Source organism: Molossus molossus, unplaced genomic scaffold (assembly GCF_014108415.1).
Source record: "Molossus molossus isolate mMolMol1 unplaced genomic scaffold, mMolMol1.p scaffold_m16_p_22, whole genome shotgun sequence".
Taxonomy (NCBI): domain Eukaryota; kingdom Metazoa; phylum Chordata; class Mammalia; order Chiroptera; family Molossidae; genus Molossus; species Molossus molossus.
Window position 1 is genome coordinate 21,071,424 of NW_023425358.1, and position 22,408 is coordinate 21,093,831.

At 44.0% G+C, this 22,408-nt stretch overlaps 1 protein-coding gene and 1 long non-coding RNA gene across 28 annotated transcripts in view; one reads left to right on the forward strand and one right to left on the reverse strand.

Annotated features, from left to right (window-relative positions):
* The window catches only part of LOC118639770, a 69,095-nt gene that overhangs the window by 14,270 nt on the left and 32,417 nt on the right, over positions 1–22,408 (forward strand). For 2 of the 8 annotated variants that reach the window (XR_004961284.1, XR_004961282.1), the window contains exons 1-6: positions 2,278–2,520; positions 6,077–6,311; positions 7,203–7,285; positions 7,689–7,806; positions 9,634–9,718; positions 10,463–10,563. This is a non-coding gene — a long non-coding RNA (uncharacterized LOC118639770). Of the gene's footprint in view, positions 1–2,266; positions 2,521–6,076; positions 6,312–7,202; positions 7,286–7,663; positions 7,807–9,633; positions 9,719–10,462; positions 10,564–22,408 lie in introns of those variants that run through there. The other 6 variants (XR_004961285.1, XR_004961287.1, XR_004961283.1 and 3 more) reach the window with 6 other exon arrangements.
* MTMR3 (myotubularin related protein 3) overlaps positions 20,049–22,408 on the reverse strand; it is a 160,979-nt gene continuing 158,619 nt past the window's right edge. For 10 of the 20 annotated variants that reach the window (XM_036276202.1, XM_036276201.1, XM_036276204.1 and 7 more), the window contains one exon: positions 20,054–22,213. In XM_036276202.1, the coding sequence (XP_036132095.1) occupies positions 22,042–22,213 (172 nt within the window). In that variant the 3' untranslated portion in view covers positions 20,054–22,041. Of the gene's footprint in view, positions 22,214–22,408 lie in introns of all 20 variants that reach the window. The other 10 variants (XM_036276207.1, XM_036276213.1, XM_036276209.1 and 7 more) reach the window with 6 other exon arrangements.

Below are 22,408 nucleotides of genomic sequence, written 5' to 3' on the forward strand. Positions count from 1 at the left end.
TAGAGTGGAAGGGAGAGAAGGAGGGAGGTATGTGTGTGAGGCGGGGGGGGGGGCGCGGGGCAGGGGAGAAACATTAATGTGAGAGAGACATATTGATCGGTTGCCTCCCAAATGGTCTAGGGATCAATCCTGCGACCCCAGGTATGTTCTCTTGAATGGGAATTAAACCCATGACCCTTCAGTCCGCAGACTGACACGCCAGGGTAAAATCTCCTTATATGTGAAAATTGCTTTTCTCATGCTGCTTTCCAGATTATCTCCATGTCTTTGACTTTTGATCGTTTCATTATAATGTTTCTTTGTGTGGGGCTTCTTTGGGTTCATATTTGTTGGAGTCTTTTGACCTTCTTGACTTTACATGTCCATTGACTTGGAAAATTGTCAGCCATTATTTCTTCAGATAAACTCTGTCCTTTTATCTCTTCTCCTTCTGGGACTCTCAAAATGTATATTAGTTCTCTTATTAGTGTTCCCATAAGTCTCTTAAACTTTCTTCACTCCTGTTTTTTTTTTCTCCTTCATTTTTTTGTTCCTCTGACTCAATAATTTCTATCTTCAAGTTTTCTGATGCTTTCTTCTGCTTGATCAAGACTATTACTAAACTCTTCCAGTGAATTTTTCACTTCAGTTATTGTAGTCTTTAGCTCAAAAAAAATTTTTTTTTTTTAGAGTTTTTCTCTCCTTGTTTTTAACATTCCAATTTTATTCATACATTATTTTCCTGATTTCATTTAGTTGTGTAGCTGTGTTTTCTTGTAGCTCATTGAGATAATTATTGAATTCTTTGACAGCTAATTTATAGATAATTTTTTTAGCATTGGCTTCTGGAGATTTATTTGATAGGGCCACATTTCCCTGTTTCTTCATATGTCTTGTTATTTTTTGTTGGTAGTTGGGCATTTGATAAAACAACTACCTCTCCCAGTCTTTATGGACTGGCTTCATACAGGGAAAGACATTCACTAATCAGCCCAGGTAAAGATACTGGAGACTTCTCACACCTTTTCTGGAGTGCATTTCTCTGAGCTTATTCAGTTTGTAATTTCCCAATTAGAGAAATGTGGCTGTTTCTCAGGATCTTATAATTTCTTCCTCCTTCTGGTGTCTGTCTGTGGTACCACAGGTTCTCCAATGCTGCAACAGCCCACTGAGTTCTCTTTTTTCAGTGGCTACCAGGCATCCCAGATATGCCAGATCCTTATATGCACTCCAAATCAGGCAAAACAGAAACCAGTCTCTTGGTTAGTCTCTCCCCAAAGCCAGAACATTGGACATACTTTCTACTTGTCTGCCTCCCAAGGGATAACCTGCGAATTGGGCGTTTTCTCCTGATCACACTGAGCTGTGCTGACTTTGAATAAGGGCTATCGTGGGTGAAATGCAACAGTTTTTCTTACATGCTCAATGCAGCTGTCTTTGGCTTTGTGCTTGCCTGGAGTACTACAACTTCTTAACTGGTTATAGAGTTCTCATAAAGGCTCTTTGCACCACAAATTGATGTTAAATCTGTGACTCTCTGGGGGAACAAGATCTGGGTTTCCTATTTCTCCATCTTGCTGACATTATTCTAAATTCTTTTTATTTTTATTAAAGAGAGAAACATCAATTTGTTATTGCACTTATTTATGGATTCATTGGTTGCATCTTGTATGTGCCCTGACTGGGGATCAAACCCACAGCCTTGGCATATCAGGACAATCCCTAACCAACTGAACTACATGGCCAGGGCTTTAAACTTTTTGAGTTTTGGGATCTTTGATAATCTGATGAAAGCTGTGAAGCTTTTTCTTAGAAAAAATATACATACAGCTTTGGCCGGTGTGGATCAGTTGACTAAGTGTTGTTCTGTGCACCAAAACGTCACCAGTTTGATTCCTGGTCTGGGCAAATGCCCAAGTTTGGGTTTGGTCAGTGGGAGTTAACCGATTGATGTTTCTCTCTCTCCCTTCCTCCCTTTCTTCCATTTCAAGGTGAACTTGGGATTGGCCAATTTGGCTCAGCGGTGAGAGCGTCAGCCCATGTCCAGAGAGACCCGGGTTTGGTTCCCACGAAGGGCATGTACCTCAGTTGCAGTGTGTCCCTGGCCCAGGTTGGGGTCGTGTGGGTGGCAGCCAGTTGATGTGTCTTTCTCACACTGATGTTTCTCTCTCTTCCTCCCTCTCCCTCTCTCGCTTTATCTGAAGATGAATGCAAAAATGTCCTCAGATGAGGATAACAAAAAAAAAAATCAAGGTGAACTTGATCGTTCTCCACCCTCTTATCATAATTATTATCATAATTTGCTGTTAAAATTAGTCTTTGTTTCATCTTTCAACTAACAGGTACCCCTGGAACTCTATGAGAAGCACCTTGGACAGTGACTGAATAACCTCAGCTTTCTCAACCCAGTTCACCTTACTGTCCTTTCCAGAGGCAGGGCTGCTTTAATTACCTTGGCATGGCACATCCTTTCTTCTTGGTGTATCTTTAGCTATAATTTAGGACTGTACTACTGGGAACTGCCAGATGACTGTAAACAAGGTACTGGTTGTCTTTCTGAAATGTATCTAATGTGAGAGAATGGGATATATGCTTCAGAATAATTTTTTCCAACATTTTATTATGAAAGTTTTCTTTTATCCTCACCTGAGGACATTTTTTTGCATTTATCTTCAGATAGAGCAGGAGGGAGAGAGGAAGAAAGAGAGAAACATCGATGTGAGAGAGACACATCGCCTGGTTGCTACCTGCACAACCCCAACCGGGGCCAGGGACAAACCACAATTGAGGTACACGCCCTTAGTGGGAACTGGACCTGGGACTCCCTGGTCTGTGGGCCGCCGCTCTAACCACTGAGCCAAACTGGCCAGGGCTGAAAGTTTTCAAACATATAAGAAAGTTGAAAGAATTATATATGGTAAATACCACACACTCACCATCTAGATGTTACAACTTAAATTTTACTATAGTTGCTTTATTACATATACCTATCTACCCTCTGTCCATTCATAAATCATCTTATATTTTGGTGCATTTCAGAGTAAGTTGCAGACATAACTACCTTTATACCTGAAAACTTCATGATCCATATGTTTAACTAGAGTTTAATATTTGTTATAGGGTTTTTTAAGGTATATATACAGTTTACCCAGAGGGGTTGAAAACTTACCTCCAAACAAAAACCTGCACATAGATGTTTTTTTGTTTTGGTACATGCCCCTAGCGGGAACCGAACCCAGGACTCTCTGGTCCACAGGCCGACGCTCCAACCGCTGAGCCAAACTGGCCAGGGCTAGATGTTTATAAGCAGCTTTATTCATAATTGCTGAAACTTGGAACCACCCAAGATACCCTTCAGTAGGTAAATGGATAAATGATCTGTGGTGCATCAAGACAATGGGATATTATTTAGCACTAAAACGAAATGAGCTATCAAGCCATGAAAAGACATGGAAGAACTTTAAATGAGTATTATGAAGAGAAACCAATCTAAAAAAGTTACAAAGGACCCAGCCAGTGTGGCTGAGGGGATTGAGCATCATCCCACGGACTGAGAGGTCTCGGTTCGATTCCTAGTCAGGGCATATGCCCAGGTTGCCGGCTCAATCCCTAGTAGGGGTCATGCAGGAGGCAACTGATCTGTTTCTCTCTCACATTGATGTTTCTCTCTCTAAAAAAAAATAAAAATCAATAAAATCAGCCTTTAACATAAATAAGCTACAAAGGGTATGATTCCAACTATATGACATTCTTGAAAACACTAAACTATGGAGACAGTGAAAAGATCAGTGTTTGCCAGGGGTTGGTGTGGTGGAGAGTGGTGATGAACTGATTGGCAAAAACACAGATTTTTAGGGCGTTGAAAATAGTCTGTATGATACTGTATGGTAGATACACGTCATTATACATTTGTCCAAATCCACAGGATGTACAGCACCAATAGTGAACTCTAATGTAAATCATAGACTTTGGGTGATTATGATGTGTCAATGTAGGTTCATCAATTGTAACAAATGTACCACTTCGGTGAGTGATGTTGTAAGAGGGGTGGATGTGCATGTAAGAGGGCAGAGAGGATATGGGAAATCTCTGTATCTTCCTCTCAATTTTGCTGTGATCCTAAAACTGTTCTTAAAAAAAATTAAGTCTTTAAAAAATTAATCAAGTCAAGAGAATGAGCTGTTTGCAGAAAACAAAGGCTACTGTTTGTAAAAACAAACAAACATATAATGAAGTGGACAAATTATAATTGCACTATTTGATGATTTTCAACAAACATGCTCACATATGTATCTTGTATTGAATTATAAAATATGACTATCACCTCAGAGAGTTCTCTTATAGCCCTTCTTGCTCAATCCCTGTCCCCTCACATTCCCAGAGGCAGCTACCTGTTTTCAGAATAATTATAAACTAATACCCAGTGATATTCTTTTAAAAATTATTTTGTAATTCTCTGGATTACTTAGGCCCTTTGTTCTTGGTTACAGTCTCTATGTAAGTCTCAGACATTTTCAGTCTTTCTTTAAATGATAACATATTTTATGTATATGACTTTTTTCTCCAAAAGTTATTTTAAATTATGAAATAGGAGAACTGATCTTCAAGCTGCAAAACAGGGGTTCAATACAAGCTTTTTATTTTCCTAATACTGAATTGCATGGATATTAGGAAAAATAATTATTGTTTTTGTTAATCCTAACCCGAGGATATTTTTCCATTGATTTTTCGATAGAGTGGAAGGGAGGGAGGAAGGGAGAGAGAGAGAGAAACACCAGTGTGAGAGAGACACATCGATTGGTTGCCTCCTGCACGACCCTGACCAGAGCAAGGATCAAGCCTGCAACCCAGGTACATGCCCTTGACCGGGAATCAAACCCATGACCCTTCGGTCTGAGGGCCTCTGCGCTAACTGCTGAGTCAAACCAGTCAGGGCCTAAACACTCTTTATTGTACCATTCCTTCCTTCTTACCATGAGCATAATGACCTTGTACCTGATCTCCCTGCAAGTGCCCTGTACCTTTTTCAGAATTCCCTTCTCAAAAACACAACTCTGATGTTACTCCTTACTGAAAAATCTTCAAAGGTTTCCTGTGGCTGTAGGGATAAAGACCACACTCTTTAACCTTAGACTCAGCTTATCTGACCTGAGCTCACATCTTTCCTTGTCCTCTGCACTCCAGCCTACCTGGTCTTTCACTGCCCCCCCTCCAGGGTCCCTGCCCTTACTTTCATGACCTGGGGTGTGCCCTCCTCACAGCCTCCCCTGCCTCATAGTTGGTGCCTAGTTACCACCTCTGTTTTTTTCAAAGAAAAGTTTTCTCATCAAAGAAAGTTTTCTTGGTGTCCAAATTCAACCAAACTCTGATGTGGGCACTTGGCGCCCCGTTATTTCCCTTCACAGTCCTTTTCACAGTTTGCCATGAAGGTTTGAATACATAGATTCACTAGACTGGTAGCCTCCAAAGATGGGGACTGGGCCTTTTTCTTCCATTTGTATCCCCTAAGCCCAACAAGGATAGGTACTCAATAAATAGAAATGTGAAAGTTGTGGGGGAGGATACAGACGAGAAGAGTAAAGAGGAGAAATTACAAGGGATAAAGAATAACCTAGCATGTTTTGCTTCAATAGGTGGTGTGATGTGGTTGGTTTAAAAAAAGAATAACCTAACATAGCTGGGATGCGGGCTCGGGGAACATGGAAATGGAAAGGCCAGTTGATGTCAGAATGGGAAGTCTGCAGATGTCAGACTAGGGAATTCAGGTTGGATTTTGTGAATGGAGGGAAGTGAGCCAAGCTTTCAAGGCAGGACAGTAGTTACAGATCAGCTCAGTGGAGAATAAATGGGATGACCTAGTACATTCTAAAAAACCTTCAACAATCTCTTTGGGTTGATTGTATTTTCTGGGTACCATACTTACTGAGTCTTTGATATTACTACTGTAAGTGAATAACACTGGGAGGACTTTCCACTTAGCGGTCATAGTGTTTTATCCATTACTCACTAAGATGCAAAGAGCTATTAGATAATAGGCAGTGGAGCATTTCTGCATCTTTTTTTTTAGCAAGGAATCCAAACATTTTTTTTTGTTCAGTTTTTTTTAACAGGTGTTTACTGAAGTGAGCAAGGATTTGGAGCTGTTTGGAGCCTGAGTGGCAGATGAGACTGACTTGGGGTACAAGTGTGAGTTATACCCCGAAGGCTGCTGCAGCAGGATGCCTAGACAACACCCAGGCCACCTTCAAACCTGCAGAGCTGAGGGAATCTTGCATAAGGGGTCCCTAATTGCACAGTGATTAGGCTTGTGAAAGAACATACTCTAACTGGAGGTAAGATCTTGGTGGCAGTTTTGACTTCAGAAACCAGGCCAAGATTACTCAGTTGTTTTTCTCTCCACCTCCTGAGGGGACCTTGGGTTGTATTTAAGCAAAGCTACATCCCTACTTGTAACTGTGAGTGCCAGAGCAACTCAGACTATGCCTTCACTCTAAGCTATAAAGAAACAATTAACCAAAGTTAATGGCCCATAATTTGTTATTTCTGTATTCTATTCTCAAGGTTCCCTCCTAAGTTATTACCCAGGGAGAAACATAAAACTGCACATAAAACTGTGTATTTGATAGAAACAAAGGAAGAGTGCTATTTTTTGCTTTATCTCCCTCTGATTTAAAGCAGTGGGTCTTCCTAGTTAGAAATGAGGTTCATTCCCAGATGGGATAAGCTGCCACTATCTTGCATCATTATGTTGCAGACATATGTATGGGACTAGCTACATAAGTTGCATGACCAAGTACAAAATGAAGAGCATTAAACCAAGGGCAGGCCCCTTCTGAGCATGGGCCCTGTGCGACTACAGAGGCTGCTCACACACAAAATGGTCTGACTACTGGAGAAGGAGGATTCAACCCCAAGGAGCTCAGGCACATGAGCAGCTCCTCTGCTGGCAGAGCCTCTGCAGAGAAGGGAGAAGGTCAGGAAAAACCCCGAAAAAGCACTGGGTAGCCACTTTTGAGTGAGTGGATGGTGTGGCCAAGGACAGTGTTCTCATGATCCTCTCAGTCCTGATCTGCTTGGTTGGGATTGAGGAGGTATGAAGAGGGAATAGTTTCTGGGCATGGAATTATCTGTTTTGTTTTCATTTAATCAAGCTTTTTTTTTTTTAAACTGAAGTAGAATTTATCAGATGATTTTTTCCCCTCTAAACCTTTTCTCCATTTCAGTAAATTATCCAGCTGGGTAGATTAAAGCAGAAACCAGGATTTGTCTTTGACTGATTCCTCCTCCTTGACCTCACCACTGCTCAGTTAAGTACCATCAATTCTACTTTCAGTGTCCCTTTTGAGCCTGCACCTTCTCTACTGACATTATCACCCAGCATTTCTGGCCATTACTATGACAACAGCCTCCTCCCTGACTGGCGTTTGAATCATGCAAGCTAGAGTTTAGGTCTTCCTTCTGCCACATGTTAACTGGGTGTCCTTGGGTTGGTCTCTTCACCTTTCTGAGCCTCAGTTTTCTCATCTGTAAAGTGGGGTAATTATACCTATCTTAAAGGGTTATTGTTAGAACTAAATGAAACAATGCAAGTGGCTTAGCACACAGTATGCACTCAATGAATTAGCGTCTTTCCCCTCTTTCCTTCTTCATCCTTCAGGCCTTAGTTTATGCATTACTTTCTTAGAGACCCCTCTTCTGACTTGCCACAGGAGTCAGTGCCAGTTCCCACAGACCACCAGTCTGCTGTGCAGCATTCATCACACTTAAGTCTTCTCTCAACAATCTTCTCCATGAGGACAAAGATCCTGGCTTTCTCTTCCTAATGAGGTGCCTGACATGGAGTAGGAACTCATATTTTGCTATTTGAATGGTGTCCTCAAACATAATAAAAGGTTCTCAGGCATTGGGTCCATATAATGTCCTCCCGCCCCCCAACTGTAAGGGGAAAGATGACCAATTAACATAAACAGTGGAGACCAAGAGTATCCCACCAGATTTAAATAAAACCTAGGGCACTGGGTTTTCATTATAGCAGATCCCTTCCATAAGAAACAGACTTAGTTCAGGTAAGGCCCACCCAAGGCAAGCCTGACAGCAGCCAGGAAACCAGGTGCTCCAGGTCAGCATAGCCAAACTTCCTTGAGAATGCAGTGGGACTGGGGCAAATGTGACAGAACTAGGGGAAGAGGACACTCCATGAGGAGGAATAAAGGTAGAACTCCCTAGTCCATTAAACCAGAGCCACCTGAGCAGTTAGGCCAACTCCTTTCTCTTCAGGCCTCAGCAGCTCCCTGCTCAGTGTTCCACACTAGGCCAACTATATGAGAGATGTGCACACTAAGGGCCCAGCACCCTGAGAAGCCCAAAGAAGGGCATGGGGAGGGCTGGTTTCTTTTTATTTTTTAAATCCTCACCCGAGGACATTTTTCCATTTTTTTGTTCAGATTGAGTGGGAGGGAGAGAGAGGAAGAGAGAGAGAGACACACATCGATGTGAAAGGGACACATCGAGTGGCTGTCACCGCATGACCAACCATGGCTGGGGACAAACTGCAACCAAGGCACATGCCCTTAGCGGGAACCAAACCCAAGTCTCTCCGGACCGCAGACCGACACTCTAACCACTGAGCCAAACCGGCCAGGGCAAGGGCTGGTTTCTTTGTTAGCTTTGTGAAATAACATACATATAGAAAAGCACATAAAACATCTGTAGAGGTTGATGAATTATAAGATGAGCATCCGTGAAACCCACCACTCCGTCCTGGAACCTCACTAGCACTCTGAAGCCCACGTAGCCTACCCAACCTGCTTGCTCCATCCCCTATAGAGGACCAGGACCCTGGCTTGTATACTTACCATGTCTTTGCATTCTGAAATATATAGTAGTTTTGTTTTGCCTGGTTTTGAACTTTTTTTTTTTTATCCTCACCTGAGGACATTTTTTCCATTTTTTATTCAGATAGAGCAGGAGGGAGAAAGAGGGAGAGAGAGAGAGAGAAACACCAACGTGAAAGAAACACAGCGAGTGACTGCCACCCACATGACCCAACCAGGACCAGGGACAAATTGCAGCCGAGGTACATGCCCTTAGTGGGAAGCGAACCCAGGTCTCTCTAGACCGCAGGCCAATGCTCTAACAGCTGAGCCAAACTGGCCAGGGCTTCTTTATTGATTTTGAGAGAGAGGGGAAGGAAGAGGGAGAGAGACAGAGACATCGATGAGAGAGAACATTGATTGGCTGCCTCCTGCATGTTCCCCCACTGGGAATTTGGCCCACAATCTGGGCATGTGCCCCGACCAGGAATCGAACCAAGCAACCTCTTGGCACATGGGTTGATGCGCAACCACTGAGCCACAGCAGCTGGGCAGGTTTTGAACTTCGAAAGAATGCAATCATATTGCATGTCATTTTTTAAAAAATATGTTACTGACTCAATCCACTGAGCCACACCAGCCAGGCTTGCACGTAATTTTATTCTTTTTTCCATTCAATATTTTGTGAGATTCATCCATGTGATTGTGTGCTATGTATAATTAGTTTATTAATCTGTTACTATGTTATATTCTGTGAATGAATGTTTCACAGTTGTTGTTTATCTCATCTTGTTAATGGACATTTTTGCTGTTTCTGGCTTGTGTATTTTTCATGCCTTAGTGTGAGGCTGTCGGGGATGGCTTGCAGATGCCATGGGAGTTTGTGAGGAAGGGGAAGCAGAAGCAGCTCTGGGCATGGGGGACTGGTAGGTGGAGGGATTCTCTGGTCAGACAGGGCTACTAGCATGCAGAGCAGGATTAGAGTACCATAGAGGAAAGAGCACAGGAGGGCTTCTTTGAAGTTTGCACCTACTCTGAGACTATAGAGGTGTGTTTCCCCTCTTGAGGGCAAGAGTTCTGCCTGCCCAAAGTTATGACTGGGTTTAGCAGGCTTGGGATCAGACTTAACCACTTTCCAGGTATGCTGTCTGATACCTCTTCTCTGCTCCCATGGCCCCACAGGGCTAGCTCTGTGTGCATTGAGAGACCAGGCACAGCAGCTTACAGCAAAATACTGCCTTAGGGGGTAGAGGAAACACCACAAAATGGCCAAGCAGTCATTTCTGGTGCCTCTCCTTTCCCAGAATGGGCATAAATCAAAAGATTTGTCTTTGGAAAGCTCATAGATCACCCACTCCACATGCAGATACTAGCCAGATGGAGGTAAGGCAGTCAGAGCCCTGAAGGGAAGGGGCCAGCACTGGTGACTACTTGCCCAGCCCTCACCTGTGCTGGAAGCGAGATTACCCCATGGAGCCCATGTCTTGGAGACTCCCAGCAGCCTAGGGCAGAGCTCCCCTCCCTAGCCAGAAAACCTGTCCCTTGCAACACTCCAGCCATAGTGGCTGAATCGGAAGTATTCCTCATTGGTCCTGGCTAGAGATGGCTGGGAGTATATACTATCCCTGAAAGACCTGACGTAATTCCCCGCTCTCTCTCCGGTTTGGCAGCTACAGGTAAGGGGAGTGCCACTGCTGTGGTGCAGGGAAGGCTGCGTGGAAAACAAGCAGGATTTCTGCCTCCTCCAACTTGAGACTACACTGGGAACTAGGTAAGTTGTAGGGAGTCAGGGTAGACAGTCAAGTGCAAGCTTTGGTAGGATGCCACCCCTTACACTGCAGGGCAACTAGACTTTGTAAAACATGATCTATTTCCTTACTGGATTCTCAACAGTCTTGTGGATTGACTGGACAAATATCCCCACAGATGAGAAATTAAGGCAGAGTAGGGTGGTCAAGGCCATACCCTAAATAAGTGATCAAGGGGTTAGAACACAAGTCCTACAATCCCTGAACCAGGGCAACACAAGCTATGCATGCATAGGCACTCTCCTAGGCAGACATCAATTTCTAGTTTCTTCAGGCTGAGAGTTGTCTCACCTGATAGTGTCTGCTGCCAATTGGTCTGAAATGCAGATCTGTCCCTGTGCTAAATGTGGAAGCATTATAGTCGAGTGAGGGAGCTCCTCCTAAGAAACTTGGTAGATTTTAGTGGGTAGCTAATTCCCTCTTGCAATGTGGACTGCTTCATGCATAATTTAATACAGTTCTGCTCAGTCGCCTTATTTTCAAAGGAGAATATAATAATATTGACCTCACCAGATTTGTAAGAGAATTAAATATATTAATTTATGGAAAGTACTTAAACAGTGTGTGGCCTGTAATATATCCTAATTATTATCATGTTTAATTCTGTTTCAAAACCTTAAATAGCTATAGAATTGAGACCAATAGTTGGCCCGAAATAAACTTTTTTTGCTTGACTTCTAACAAATATTTCCTGCCTTCCCTCATTCACTAACCCATGCATGCCAGCTCAGTTCCCCAAACCTTCCTGCCTTGGCTCACGCTAACCCAGTGTCACCAGTAGAAGTCACCACTGTCCCTCAAGGGCAGACTCCCTGCTCAGTCATGTCAATGAGCTTTCTTTTTTTCTCTGAGCCACATTTAACTAGTCAGTATCCAAGTTACTGTAGCCATTATTAGGTTGTGGAGGAAAGCTCAAGTCATCAGAAATGAAAAGTATTTTCCAAACAACTGACCAATTATAAAATCACTTTCCAGCCCTGGCCAGTTTGGCTCAGGGATTAACGAGCATTGGCCCTCGTACCAAATGGTCTCGGGTTTGATTCCTGGTCAAGGGCATGTACCTAGGTTTCGGGGTCTAGCCACAGCCCTAGTCGGGGTCATGCAAGAGGTAACCCATCAGTGTGTCTCTCTCACATCAAAGTGTCTCTCTCTCACCCCACCCCCACCCCTCCCTTCCACTTTATCTAAAAATCCTTGGGTAAGGATTAACAAAAAAATAAAATAAAATTACTTTCCACTTAGACATATTCATCCTCTAATCATCATAGCCCATCTCTTCCCTCTTACAGATTGTGAGACGTTGTAAACTTCTGACATTGAAAACACAAAATAGGTGCCAAAGTACAATTTAAGTTTTTCAAAACATAGAGTTTCGCCCTGGCCGGTTTGGCTCAGCAGTTAGAGCGTCGCCCTGCGGTCCGGAGAGACCCGGGTTCGGTTCCCGCTAAGGGCACGTACTTCGGTTGCAGTTTGTCCCCGGCCCTGGTTGGTCGTGTGGGTGGCAGCCACTCGATGTGTCCCTTCACGTCGATGTTTCTCTCTCTCTCTCTCTCTTCCTCCCACTCTATCTGTACAAAAAATGGAAAAATATCCTCGGGTGAGGATAAAAAAAAAAAAAAACAAAACAAAAAACAAAACAAACATAGAGTTTCATAGTCATGAAAGAAAGTATTGTTGGAAAAATGATGCTCAGTTGAGTAGTCACTGGCAAATAGGATCTGAATTAGATCCATTAACAAGTAAAGAACATAGCTGCATATAACCAATTTAGGTGCTTCATAGGGGATGATTTGAATATCAAAGGGCTAGCCCAGCTGGTGTGGCTCAGTGGTTGAACATCGACCCATGCACCAAGAGGTTGCCTGTTCGAATCCCAGTCAGGGCACATGCCCAAGTTGGCCAAATCCCCAGAAGGGGGCATGCAGGAGGTGGCCAGTCGATGTCCTCTCTCATCAATGTTTCTCTCTCTCTCTGTCCCCCCCCTCCTCCCCCTTCCCTCCCTTCTCTCCCCCTTCCTCTTTCTAAAACCAATAAAGCAAAAAAAGAAGAAGATCAAAGGGCTAAAGGATTAAGAGACCCTCAGGAAAAGTGAGGAAGGGACTAACTTTTGCAGCAATGATCCTGATTGATTGCACTGTGCAAATGAAACATGAAATGATGTCCTATTGTGCGATTATATAATTGTGGGAGGGAAATATATGTAAAATATTATTTTGTTCTAAAAGAGCCTATAGTTGCAATTACATTTTGTTAACAGATACTTGTTTTAGTAACAGTTTCATTTTGCAAGATAAAGTTCTAGGCAAATCTTTTCTACTCTCTACTATGGAAACTATGGTCTCCCTTTTAAGTGGGTTAACTCTAAAAGACTCTCAGGTCCCAGTTCTTTTTGGATAATGAATCTTTTAATTTTTTATCAGCTCAATCTTCCCTAACAGATGGCACACTTCTTGAGGTCAAACAGTGCCAAAGACAGAAATGCCATGACACTTCATAAGACAGTGGGGGCAGGGATGCATCTGAGTTACCAAGGAAGCCGGTGCAGAGCCATGTTCCTCAGTTACTTATTATGTGAGTCACCTAGCCAGAGCTGTTAGAAGCAAAGACCCCCATGGTTGAGGCCTCAATTAGGGTCCCCAGCAATGAAGGGCAACTGGGTAACCTGAGACACCCAGGTTCTTGTCCTCACTCCACATCTGAGGTTTCGGGCATTGACAATGATCTCCAAAAGCCTGGAGTACTTTGGAAGGCAGAGCTACATGGAGTACACGAGAGTGGCAAGGGCGACCCAGGATGCTCAGGTCAAGAGAGGCAGAAGCCCCTGCTACCACCCTTTTGCCCTCCCCTGGGGCAGCACACAGAAGCAGTCTGCAGTGGCTTTAGGTGCTCTGGTTCATTCCTGCCTGGTATGGTTTAGAACTTCCTATCACTGAGCTTCATAAACAGACTGAATGATGATTTTCCCAGTCCCGGGGAAGGTGGGTGCAGGTTTTCGGTGGAATTCAATTACAGTCTGGAAAGAGGTTAACTTTCTACTTGAGAGTGGGGGAGACGAGGGCAAATAGTGTACCAGTGTTTACCCCCACTCCAAGAACTACTTGGGAAGGAACTATGATACCCTAGAGCTTTGTATCTTGTACACACAGGACAAAAAGTAGGGCTGAACCCTTCTTTCAACTGACAAGACTAGGCTAGCAAAATCTTCAGGTCCATGAGGAATAGTCCCCACATTAATGCCTCAGAGCTGCGTGGAGGTGGAGTGGAGAGGGTGTGTAGGTGAGGCATGGCCTCAAAGACTGGCTCAGATAGGCAGTTTCTCAAGCCTCTGGAGAAGGCGGCCTTTGCTGCATCCCTGGCAGAGTCATAAGGAAATGTGGTTTTAAAAAAGTCTCCATTTTAGCCCTGGCCGGTTTGGCTCAGCAGTTAGAGCATCAGCCTGTGGTCCAGAGAGACCCGGGTTCGGTTCCCGCTAAGGGCGCGTACCTCGGTTGCAGTTTGTCCACGGCCCCAGTTGATCGTGCAGGTGGCAGCCACTTGATGCCTCTCTGGACCGCAGACTGACGCTCCAACTGCTGAGTCAAACTGGCCAGGGCTTCACTGATTTTTTTTTGAGAGGGAGACAGAAACATCAATGAGAGAGAATATCGATTGGCCGCCTCCTGCATGCCCCCAACTGGGGATTGCGCCCACAACCTGGGCATGTGCCCTGACTGGGAATCAAACTGGTGACCTCTTGGTGCATGGGTCAACAGTCAGCCACACCGGCCGGACAACTCATGTCTGTTTTAACTTGGATGACAAAGTCTTAAATATGTTCAGCCTCCTTTGGGTTCCTTTGGCATTGGAGACAGTATGAGTACCATCTGAATGCAAGGTCTTAACTTCCTTTCCTAATCTCGGGCTCTGGGATCCTCACAGGAGCTCTCTTTCTAAATAGACCACACAACCTGGGTCTAGGCCTCTATCTCAGACATCCATGTTGCTGGTAGGTAAGGCCCATCCGGCTCTGCCCACCCCACTTCTCAGCCTGGAGAGCTAGCCTACATCATATGGTTCAGTCTTTAGTCAGTAACCTAAAACTCATCAGTTGTTCAGCCAAGTGAAGTCACATCCGTCTCCACAGGACTCAGGAGAATTCTTAGATGCCGCCTCAATCCCCATAAGCAGTTTCTTTCTCTAAGCCCCCTTCCCATTGCTTTTTATTTTATTTTAGAGACGGAGGAAGGGAGAGAGAAGCACTGACATGAGAAACGTCTATAGGTTGCCTCCTGCACATGCCCCGACCAGTGATTGAACTCACAACCTTCTGGTACATGAGGTGATGCTCCAACCAACTAAGCCATGAGCCAGGGCCTTCCGCATTGCTTTATACAGACCTGCGTCTATTTGAATAGTTTTTTTTTTATTTTAATTTTATGATTTTTTTTGAGAGACATTGATTCATTATTCCATTTATTTATGCAATCATTGGTTGATTCTTTTATGTGCCCCGAATGGGGATTGAACCCACAATCTTGGTGTATCAGGACAATGCTCTAACTGAGATACCCGGCCAGGCTAAAAATTCTTTAATAAAATACATGTATGAACCTTAAAGTCGTCAACTAGTAATACATTTGCAATTTATTTGTAAAATTCAGATTAGAATACTTCAAGGTCAAAGGTGTACCTTTGTAAGGTGGAAGAAGCCAGGGTGGGGCCAGATGTCTTTCTATTTTTTAATCCTCAGAGAGAGAGAGAGAGAGAGAGCGAAACGATGTGAGACACACACATTGACTGGTTGCCTCTAGCACCAGGGCCAGGGACCAAACGACAGCTGAGGTATGTGCCCTTGACTAGAATTGAACCCACAACTCAGAATCAAACTCACAACTCTTTGGTCCACAGGCTGACACTCTAACCAGTGAGCAACACTGGCCAGGGCTTGTCTTTCAGTTTTAATATGTGATAGAAAAGAAGGACTGTCTGGCTTATAGTTAGAATGCCTGCCAGCAGCCATCTTATCTCATGGACAATGGAGATGGGTGCATTTGCTAAGCACACACCTTCAACCCCTTCTTCTGTGGAACATACTGTGCTCTAGATGAAGAAAAACTCAGTTCTTCACCTGCCCCCAGGCAACTCAGCTAGTGTTGCAGGGCTGGGATTCCAATGTGGGCTCAGAACCCAGTTTCTTTGCACCAAACTCGTGGTTTTGAGCCAGTGCTTCATGGGTTCTTTGGGAACATGAGCTTCAAATGTCATTTTAAATATTAAAAGTCATCTTTAATGTGTACACACAGGTGCAGAACATGCATTCACTGAAACTGCCAGAGACCTCACAGTAAGGCCTCCACTGCTGTGCTTGTGTGGGCTTCTCAGGGTCATTGATCTAGAAGGCTCTAGAGTTCAGTGCTGTGATCACCATGCCCAGCTGCAACTCGATGCTAATGGCTCTCACCATAAAATAATTTTAGTGATTCTGCCCTGGCTGGTTTGGCTCAGCCGTCCAGGGAAAATAATTTTAGTGATTCTAACCATTGGATGGGTCTTAACTGATATATGAAGAATAAGGACTAAAAGCAGGCTTTGGATATTCTTCTATTAATCCATTTTTTCATGCATCTACTTTAGTCTTGTCAATAAGAACCAGAGATTGCAAGAAAGCTGTGACTATTACCGTTTGCAACCACTTCTCTATATACAGTCAGGATTTTTTCTCCATATCATACAAACAACAAATTCAGAAATAAACTGGAACCTAAAACAATTCACAACTAACCCATTTGCACTAGTCAAAAATGCTCCCCCCGTAACCTCACTGATTTAAGACAGCGTTATGACTTGAACTTTAGACAATTAATGCTAATAACATTTGTTTTTACATATTTGAAAGGTTAAAAGGAAAAACAAAAACAATGGATTATAATATCAAAACCTTTTATTTTGGTTAGGAGGGAGAGAAAGGTTCATAGTTTAAGCTTTTTGGTAGCAATTACTAATCTCTTCTTCATGATTTCTGGCTTGGCTAACTGAAAGAGAACCAGGATAGAATAGCTATTTACCTAAAGTTGTCTTCTAGAAGCCCAAGAACAGAGGGGGAGTCAGGAAAGAATTTTTTAATTCAAATTTTGCTATTATTTTATTGGTAACCCTTGATGAGTCTTTGCTGCACCATAATATTCAATTTTCCTCAACAAAAATCAGGAGGTTGGGTTAAAATCAATGATTTTCAGACTTATTTTGAGCACCAAAACCTTTCTTCAAATCGGATCTTATCTGGAAGCCTAATACTGAATGGGCTTGGGGGCTCCCTCCCCATAAAGGCCTGACAGAACAGCAGGAAAACCATGAAACTAGATAATCTAAAGTCCCTTTCACCTCTAAATCAGTATTCCATACCCCCTGCCTCTGAAATACAAGTGCTGACCCCTGCCACCCCTTTCCGACAGGCCCTCTCTATCTCCTGGACAGACTAAGGGGTTGAGCTGATTTATCCCTCATACCTAACACACTGGTCACAGCACTGACTAGAGAACCTGCATCCAGGGGCTGAACAACTGTCTGTGTGAAAAACGACACATTTATTTAATTTAAATGGTCACTAAGGCTACAGCAGATTCAATGCTGTTACAATAAGCAAGCACTACTGTCAGTAGCAATACAGTATATTTCTTAAACAGCATCGAAGCCTCATTGGTTACGTTTGTTTTTAATCTTATAAATCAATCGGGAAGCAGTTAAAGGCCAATTTTAAATGCCAATATAAAACAAATGTCACTAAAAATACAACTGAAATGCAACTGGTATGAGCACTGTAAAAAAAAGTTAATTAACTCAGATGTGAATGAAAAGACTAAGTGGTAAATAAGATACAATAGCAGCATTTAAAACTTTGTAATTCTCATTTCAGAGGGTGCCCTTTCCCCTTCCCATACCCTCCTACCTCTGTCCTAGCCTAGAAGAGGCCTGTTCGAATGGGTGTGGCAACTGGTATCTGCATGTAATGTGCCGCCTATGACCTCTACAAATGGGATGGGAATGGAACCAAGTATCAGTGTAGTCGTGCTCAGGACAACGGGACTCCAGTTTCATAAGAGTCAGAGGCTTCGGCAGGTCGCTTCCTACTCCTGCTAGAAGCTTCCTACACATTCTAGCCCTGCCCTCAAGAAGTCGTCAGTAACCTCAACTTAGAAGAAATGTTCTTAGAAGATGTAAGCAACTGGAACTCCTGCTATGTTATCCAAACTTCAAATGGAAAGTCAGGCACTTAGCCCAATAGCCCAGGGTCCTTTTTAGAACCTAGTAGGTCTATCCTCAGCTAATGCAATCGGTGGTGCAGCTGGGGACAGGTCACTTGAACCAGCTAAATGAAATCCTGAGAAAGCACCTTTAAATCAGTTCTATTCTTAAAAGATCAAGAGGTCTGGGCTAGAGTTAACTTCAATAGGCACAGGATCTCTCAGCCTCAATATCAGCTATCTCAAGGACAACTGCCTATAATCTTATTCTAGGGTATATCCTCAATTCCCATTTGATATTTTTTAATAGCTAGAAATTAACAGATCCTCTAGTACCACTTTGTTCATTCTTCTTTAAATCTGCCATAGTACCTTTTAAATTCTTTAAATATCTTTGCTGCCCTGGCCGGTTTGGCTCAGCAGTAGAGCATCGGCCGGCAGACCAAAGAAAGAGTCATGGGTTTCATTCTGGCCAAGGGCATGTACCTCGGTTGCTGTTCATCCCCAGCCTTGGTTGGGGTAGTGCAGGAGGCATCCAGTCAATGTGTGTGTGTCTCTCTCTCTCCCCCACTCTATCTGAAGATAAATGGAAAAATATTCTCAGGTGAGGATTAAAATATATATATGTATATATTCTTTGCTATCAGAGAAATGAATAGAGCATACTAGCAAAATTACTGGAAGAAAAAATTTTCTGTACATCCTCACTAAAAAAGCCCAGTGGATTAGGCAGCCCTATCATTTTTTCATCTGGAATTAAGGAAGCCAAAGTATTGAAAGAAATATTGAGTGCCAGGATAGGAAAATTCAGAGCAGCTCAGTCACTGTTACTACCCCATTACTTCAGACCAAATTCCTGCACATGACCTGAAGAAAGCTGGCCTTGTCCTTGGAGAAATGCATTTCTCCACGTGCTGCCATCTTCATAGGGCAAATCCTTGCCTTCAACCCACTGTGCATGTCTCTGCAGCTTTCCATCTATGAGCATCTACAGCCTGGCTAGGTTCTGCTAAGTGTTTTAACTCACATAAGGCTAAACCATTAGACCCCAGAAACAAGAGGAGTTGTGTGTAGACACATGCTATGAGACAGGCATATTTTTTTACAAATTGGTCTGAACACAGACTGGGTTCCTTGCCTGGACTGAAGGCAGCTGAGAGCACCAGAAGACAGGCTAATTCTCAAACACAGGCTAGAAGGTACTTGCAGCTTTCACACTAGAACCAGCTGAGCTATTTTTAAGTACTTGTGTACTCTAGGCAGAGAGAACATCCATCCTGAAAGTGACTTTGGAAAGCCAGCCTCAAAGAGTTACGGCTCCTAGAGGGACTCTGAGCAGGTCACTCTTCAACAAAGCCCAGCCAACTCACCATGGAGATACTGGGCTGGGGACCCCAGAGCAAAGCACCACTCAACACCAACCTTCCCTAGGGAAGAACTGCATACTGTACCTTCCCCAAGGGATGCCCAACAGTGATACAGGGGAAAGAAAATCTACTTCTGTGAAAAGCAAGAAATAGCCAAAATGTGACTAGAACCTATGGTATAGACTTACTCATCTGGTTGCAGATCTAAGAAACAGAGATTCCCCCCTTTGTGGAGGGAGGAGAGACCCCCTAGTTAGGCACATAATCCAATCACATTCAATTCAGTTTCTGCCCACCCATACTGTCTCATCCAAGAACAACAGACAAAAGTACTGTCTAGCCACCCTGCCCTAACATCTTTCACTCCACTGCATGCAGGTCTCTGTGCTTAAGGCCTGCTACAGGTATAGCTAATCTTCCTTGGGTAGGTGAGGTTAAGGGGCAGAGGACTGGCTGTCCTGAAATCAGAGCAGCAGCAAAAAAAAAAAAAAAAAGAGGGGGAGTGGGGGCGGGGAAGCCTAGAGGCCAGAGGTAGTTTTAATTACTAGTGTTGCTCACTCAGTTCTTCAGATAAGGAAGAACCACTTGATTGTTAGGATGCCTGACTGCTTCAGTGTTGTTTGTTTTAGCTTTGGAGACATTAGGGTCAAAACCACCAAGGAAATGTGTTTCAGTGCTTGGGCATCATCGTACAGTTGCTTGCCAAGGTCCATAGTTGAAAAGAAATCTTGTTTTTCTTTGCCAAAGTCCAGTTTCCCAGCAGCACCTCAAACTGCTTCTGTGTAAGAGGGAAAGGGGATAAAGAGGGGATAAACCACAGGGAAAAGAATCAGAAAATGTTAGCAAATGCTACCATGCGGAACACTAAACTTTATTCACTTTATTTATATATTTAACAGTTCTAAAGTATTTACTTCTTGCTTTGACAAAAAATGAAAAATATAGGAGCACTGACTGACTCCTCTTTAGGAAAAAAGGTTATATACACAGCTACGGAGAGTTACGGCTCCTCCTTTACATACAAAGGAAAATATTAATAAAAAAGTGCTTCATCGATCAAAAAAGGGCTAAGAGCTGCAAGCATTTATTCACACTGTACATCAGACCCAAGAAACCCGTATCATAACCTCTTGGCACCTGTCACTAAGAACTGCACAATCTTCAATTAGACTGACTTCTCCCTATCTGCATGGGAAGACCACACAGAGTGCGGAGAAGAACTACACCCTGTTTCACTGAATTCAAATTCTGAGCAACCTGCTGCCACACGGAAGTAGGACACGTGCTCAGATGCTCTTGGCTTTGCCTGGACTGGTTGCTTCAGGGAAGGCATCCGGACCACATCTTAACCATACCCAGGCACATGTAGGAGCCACCTTCCTGAGACAGAACCTGCCCTTGACCAGGAACTGCTTCCAGAAAGGGTCAGGAGAGTTCCCTGGTCTTAACCCCCACCACTCTCACCACAATCCGCCCTTCTACCAGTTAGCAGCTTTTAGCAGAGCCAAGCGTGGCCCTCCCCCAAGAGGAAGGGCAGGCACAAAACATGGATGCCAACCAAGATTACAAAGCACAAACCTAAACTCTCCACCCTTTCCCCCTACCCACCTCCACAAATATTCTTGATTTAAGGCTCTTTTTGGATCACATCAAAGCTTACTGCGGGACGGTGCCCTGAATTGCCTACAGGCCGTGTCACTTCTCTAAGGATTACAGAGTCACCAAGTGGGCCCTCACTGCTGGCCAGCAGCACAGGAGCCCAAGGGACTGCTGCCCCAAGAAGGGGAGGAGGAGGAAGGTTGATTGTATGGGACATGCCCCCTTTCCAGAGGCTTGCACTCTAAAAGGCTGATTCTACTCCGTAAGGGGGAGGTCCATGATTTGTTTTGGGAATGGGGAATTTTTGGAACCCTGAGTCTGATTTCCGTGTGCTAGCTGAGAAGATTGTGGGACCAGGCCCCAGAAGGGCTTCCAGGTACCTGGGCTCAGGGCAGGCTTTGGCCTTGGCCACAGCAGCAGGACTCTGGCCAGTTTGCACTTTTATGCCTGAGTGTGGGAAGCACTACACAGCCTGGCAGAGGGAGGCAGACCCATGACAGTGAAGGGAGCCCTAGGCAATCTAGATCAAGTTAAAAACAGAATCCCATGGGGAAGAACATGCTGGCTACCCATCCCCAACCCCTCCCCTCTCACTTGTTTCAGAACATATACCTTTCTTCACCACAGGGAGGCCCTCTTACTATAATCCATTTACTATGTGCCCCTCCCTCCAAATGCCAATCCTATTTATCTGTGAGGTGCAACTGGCCCAGCCCCTTGCAGGAGGGAGAAGGCACCTGAGGTGGTGCTCTTAGGGAAGATGCTTCCAGCCTCCTCAGCAACAAAGGTTTTTCCAACCAGCTCTGATGTGGCGGTAGCATGAGGAATGGTCACAAATGTTAGCACTGGCTCTTCCCAGTTCATTATCTCAGGCCTCCATTCCAGACTCTGACCAGCCTCCTTCCATTCTGAGGAACCAAGCCAACCCTCAGCATCGCCTAACAACAGGCGGCTCTATAGTTACAGGGGGTCTAGCAACCTCTGGTATTCCATTAAAATTTTTTTTCTGTTTTTTTCCAAGACAACCATGGGACATTCTTTTTTGGGAGGCAGAGGGAGGGTGGAAAGGGGAGAGAAAATAACAGGAAAAACAAATCAATCTACAATCCAGTGGTACATCCCAAATTTCTGTCACTCTGCACAGGTGGTTCCAAGCCCCCATTCCAAAGTACATGGGCCTTTCGGTCTGCCCAGGCTGTGTGGGCCTATCAGAGGAACAGCAGCTTGGCCTCTGCCTGCCCCAAGTCACTGAGCTTCAGTTTGAAGTGGCAGCAATGGGCTTATCCAGTTCAAGGTCAATACTGGAACTCGCGGGATGTAGGCTGCTATAGCAAGACTTGCATACTCGACTGGGTTCAAAGAGCTGCTGGCTGGGAACTGGAACCTTCTGGTTACAACAACTGGAGCAGAATACATTCCCACAATTCCTTGAGATAAGGAGAACAAACAAAACAATGTTAGTTTTGGAAGCAAGTATGGGTGGGGAAACGAACTTCAGAAGACAGGACTTTGTTGTATGTAATTCAAATGTGCTGGAGACTCCTCTAAGAGCAAACACTTTCATTTATCTAGCCAAGAAAAAGCCAAGCAGGGAGGGGATCCCTACCTAGCAGTCACAGCCA